Source organism: Hipposideros armiger, unplaced genomic scaffold (assembly GCF_001890085.2).
Source record: "Hipposideros armiger isolate ML-2016 unplaced genomic scaffold, ASM189008v1 scaffold_210, whole genome shotgun sequence".
Classification (NCBI taxonomy): domain Eukaryota; kingdom Metazoa; phylum Chordata; class Mammalia; order Chiroptera; family Hipposideridae; genus Hipposideros; species Hipposideros armiger.
Genome location: NW_017731560.1, coordinates 56,116 through 60,700, shown reverse-complemented (window position 1 = coordinate 60,700; position 4,585 = coordinate 56,116). Strand labels below are relative to the sequence as shown.

General features: G+C 33.6%; 1 protein-coding gene across 1 annotated transcript in view; it reads left to right on the top strand.

Moving 5' to 3' along the window:
* Positions 1-4,585, top strand: part of SMARCA1 (SNF2 related chromatin remodeling ATPase 1) — a 99,485-nt gene that overhangs the window by 79,047 nt on the left and 15,853 nt on the right. Inside the window, exons 21-22 of the mRNA XM_019653914.1 lie at positions 156-278; positions 394-606. Of these exons, the coding sequence (XP_019509459.1) occupies positions 156-278; positions 394-606 (336 nt within the window). The remainder of the gene's footprint in view (positions 1-155; positions 279-393; positions 607-4,585) is intronic.

The following is a 4,585-nucleotide window of genomic DNA, read 5'->3' as shown; positions in this document are numbered from 1 at the left end:
AAAAAATCAAAATTGAACTAGTACATACAGATGAATCTGAATCTTGATTTTTAAACAGTATAATTTTACTATATCCTCTCCTGTTAATTTTATTCTGCAGTTCCTTGGATTCATTTGCTTAAGATGGTAGTGTTGTAAAGTAATAACTCTGTTTTTCAGCTGTATTTTGGGAACGTTGCAATGAATTACAGGACATTGAGAAAATTATGGCTCAAATTGAACGTGGAGAAGCGAGAATTCAACGAAAGATCAGTATCAAGAAAGCCCTGGATGCCAAAGTACTGTATTTCATAACTGTTAAAATATTAGTAGATTGTTTTAATTGATATGGTGATTAGCTTTGACTTATTACTGCACATTTAGTTAAAAGCGCTATTTTGTTTAAATCTATAGATTGCAAGATACAAGGCTCCATTTCATCAGTTACGTATTCAGTATGGAACCAACAAAGGAAAGAACTATACTGAGGAAGAAGATAGATTCTTGATTTGTATGTTACACAAAATGGGCTTTGATAGAGAAAACGTGTATGAAGAATTAAGGCAGTGTGTACGGAATGCGCCTCAGTTTAGATTTGACTGGTTTATCAAGTCTAGAACAGCCATGGTATGTATTCCTTATGTCTTCCAACTTTTTATTTTGAAAATTTCACATTTTATGTATTCTTCACTTAGATTCTCTAATTGTTAACATTTTGCCGCATTGGCTTTCTCCCCCCCATCCACATATGTGTGTATATTTGTTATATACTTAAACATACATATATACTTAAAATTTATATATACATGTAGAGTCTATATTTAGTATTCAGAAATAAGAAACACATCTATATTAAAACATACCTGTATTTTATATTCACAAATATACATATCTATACTTCTGAACCATTTGAAAGTAAGTTTCACACATCATTTGTATTCACCTGGTAAATATCTCAGCATTCATCTCCTAAAAATAAAGACATATTCCCACATAACCACAATATCATTATTCTCCCCCAAAATGTTAACATTGATTCAGTAATGTTATCTGGTATACAGTCAATGTACAAAAATTTCAACTGTCCCAAAAGTGCCTTTCATAGCTGTTTCTTAAACTTGATGGTCCAGTCAAGGTTCACACATTACATTTGGCTGTTGAGTCTCTTTAGTCTTTCAGTCAATGACTTTTTTTTTTCACAACAATGACTCTTTGTCTTGTAAAATGCCCCACATCTCATTTTTTGCTCATTGTTAGATTTAGGTTAAGCTTTTTTGGCAAGAATGCAATGTAAGTGATGTGTATTTCTTATTGCCTCACATCAGCAGGCACATGATGTCAGGTTGTCATACATTTTAGGGCCGGCTGAGTGGCTCAGTTGGTTAAGAGCTCGCTCAAGAGTTTGAGCTCTGAGCAACAGTGGTTCGATTCCCGGCCCGAGCTGAGCAGCCGNGAGGGCAGTGTCACTGGCCCTCATATGTGGGATCCGAACCGGGGCCCTCTGGCGTCCCAAGCCAGCTCTTAACCATCGCACCACTCGGCCGGCCCGAAAACAAATTCTTGATCTTGTGACTTCATAGACATGCTTAGAATTTTAAAACACTGACTGGTTAAACTGGTCTAGTAAAGTTTTAGTAAAGAAATTGAGTGGGCCCAATAAAATTCTGTTTATAGAAATTTTATTTGTGAATATACTTTTGAACAGAAATTACTTATGTATTTGGAATGATACAAAGAGCTACAATTTTTTTCTGCATTCTTTTTTTCCTTCATGTTTTTTTTGATTTAATGCATCCACATTCCTCCCTTAATTTACCTGGGGACAGATATAGTGCCAGGTGGGTACTAGACTAATCAGGGGGATCACTTCGTGAATTATATAAATGTCTAACCACTATGCTGTTCACCTGAAACTAATATAAAATATTGAATGTCAACTGTAATTAAAAACTAAAAATAATTTAAAAATACAGAAAAAAATGGAGTTCTGGAATATCAGGACATCAGCATTTATAGTAGCATTTTCATTTTAATGCATTTGTATTTTAATGTAGGCATCTGTAAAATATGGAATTAAAAACTACACAGTATATTAGAACTATAAATCAGTTTTTAGTAATTGAAGAGAAGTACATTCTCTTCATGATAGAAAAGCAGTTATTTTTATAAATAATGCTTACTCAATGTTTGATTCTAACATAAAATACCTGGGATTATATGAAGAAGAACATTTTAAATCTTTTAAAATATTTTAATGTATCATTGTATAGAAGTAAATAGAACAATCAATGGCTTTGTTAATTTAACCTTGATTGATGATGTTTAATTTTTTTCACAGGGATTCACAAACTGGACTAAGCGAGATTTTAACCAGTTTATTAAAGCTAATGAGAAGTATGGAAGAGATGACATAGATAATATAGCTCGAGAGGTGGAGGGCAAATCCCCTGAAGAAGTCATGGAGTATTCAGGTTTGTATATAACATTAAATATGTTGTTTAATTGTAATCTTATTAATTTCTTTAGTGTCAATTTAATTGTACCATTGTTCAGAGATCTTTTAAACTTTCATGAATAAAGTGTAGGTGAGAGTATAAAATAGAATTGTATTTCTACTAAAATATTATAAGATTTATGGAACCAAAGTGACTGTTATTGTCCCTAGTAGATAGCTAATGGAGCCAAGTAAAGCTCTGATGAAACTGGAGTGGCTATTGGATAAACATTGATAAAACAAGTATCCCACTTTCCCACCTCTGGAATTTGGTTCTCTCCTGGGTAAGTCAAGTTTGAGACTTCAGGTTCAGTGGATTGAATTAGTGTCTTTCTAGGTCATCCTTGAAGTAGAGAATTCCTATTAGGCCCTTTTTGAGTCTCAGACACCCTCAGGATTCCAATCAACTCTAGGCAGGTCATGTGGATTCCATTAACTCCAGGCAAGCTGCAATAGATCTAAAAAGACTGCTTGAATAAATCTCTTGATAGATCCTAGAATCAGCTCCCTCTCTTACTCAGCTGTGTCATCGGTCTTGATTAGAACTAGATTAGCTGCTGAAGCGTATGAAGTTAGTACAATTCCTGTGTCACAGCATATCCAACATGGAACAGGAAGTTTCTAACTTTCTAATAGGTTGAGCTCTCAAATTTAGTCTGAATATCAGCTGTTTCGAATCTAGTACATTTTTTCCCATAGAAACAATGTTACAAAGTAGGTTTAGGTTTCTATGCTAACTCCTTAAAACCTTTTTATCTCAACAACTCAAATTATGTGTTTTTGCAATGAAAAACAGTAGGGAGGAAACATTACAATACTAATAAATGTACCAAAGATTAATACAGTCTAGGAACAGCTCTTAAATTATCTATAGTGCTAGGTGCTTGAAGAAATCCAGGCCTAGTTAGAGAATAGATACATTTTTTTTCTTTTGGGAATATGAAGGGGTCTAGCGGTGATTACCAGGGACTTTAGTGGTTGATTATATTTTTTATTTTGTATAATATAAATCAAGTTGATGAACTTCCTTTTCCTTGATACCAACATAACATTACTGTTACTCTTAAACTTTATCACATAGGTTTAGGGCCTTTGGGGCTTAGCAAAAGGAAAAATAGATGAGAGAAAAATTTTAGCAGCAAGATTTGAATGAAAAGAGTGTAAAAGGATATGTGCAAAGAGATTTTCTGAAATAGTAATTCAACGTAGCATCAGTGTATAAGAAGTTTCAAGGAAACAAGTCATTCAAAAAGATATGATGTTAGATATTCACTCAAATTTGCCACCAGTTCTGGTAAAATGACTAGCCCAGGACAGCTTAATTGGGGCTCTGTCTGAGGTTGGGGAGATTGGAGTGGGTTTATGTAGTTGGTTGCATTAAAAGAAGAAATATGTACAGTTGGCTGTTCATGAATATTTTTTACATAGCAGGCATTTAAATTGTGTTGAATGAATAAGTGACAGAATGAATAAATGAACACAGGCACATATAAAAATCAGAGTGCTAACATTCCTTTCTCGATACACTGTAAAAATGAAAATTCTGAGAATGCAATGTATATCATTAAGAGGCCTTTCACTGAAGTCATAAGATGTGACATATTAATGCAGTCAGATTATTTAGCTCAGTTATAAAATTTGGGTGACTGGTGTTTTGTTTTTTTCTTTTTAGAAAAAGGCTATTCCAAGTAAGTTTTAAAAACAAGCTACAGGTTACTGGATGTATTGTAAGATCAGTGATTGGTTCCAAAAGCGAAGCAACAGTTTCAGTAGAAATTGCTGCTTCACAGGAAGTTTGAATAATCTGTTGATAATGGTTTTGTTTTTGTTTTTGATTGATAGGCAGCTATGTTTTCTAAGTATATATGGCTACCCTCTCTCCTTTTCACTTTATGCGTTCAGTCCCTTTTATATCATGTGTGAATAAAAACATAGCTTAAGTCAGTATCTGTAGTATCTTGAAATCCTACTCATTTGGGACAGATAATTAAAAATGCCATAGTATTTCATGAAAGGAAACTCGCTAACCTAAAACCTTCTTGTTGAGGTCTTACTTTTAAATGAAAAGTTAGGGGTATTAAAAATTGAACTATTGGGCTGGCCAAGTGGCAC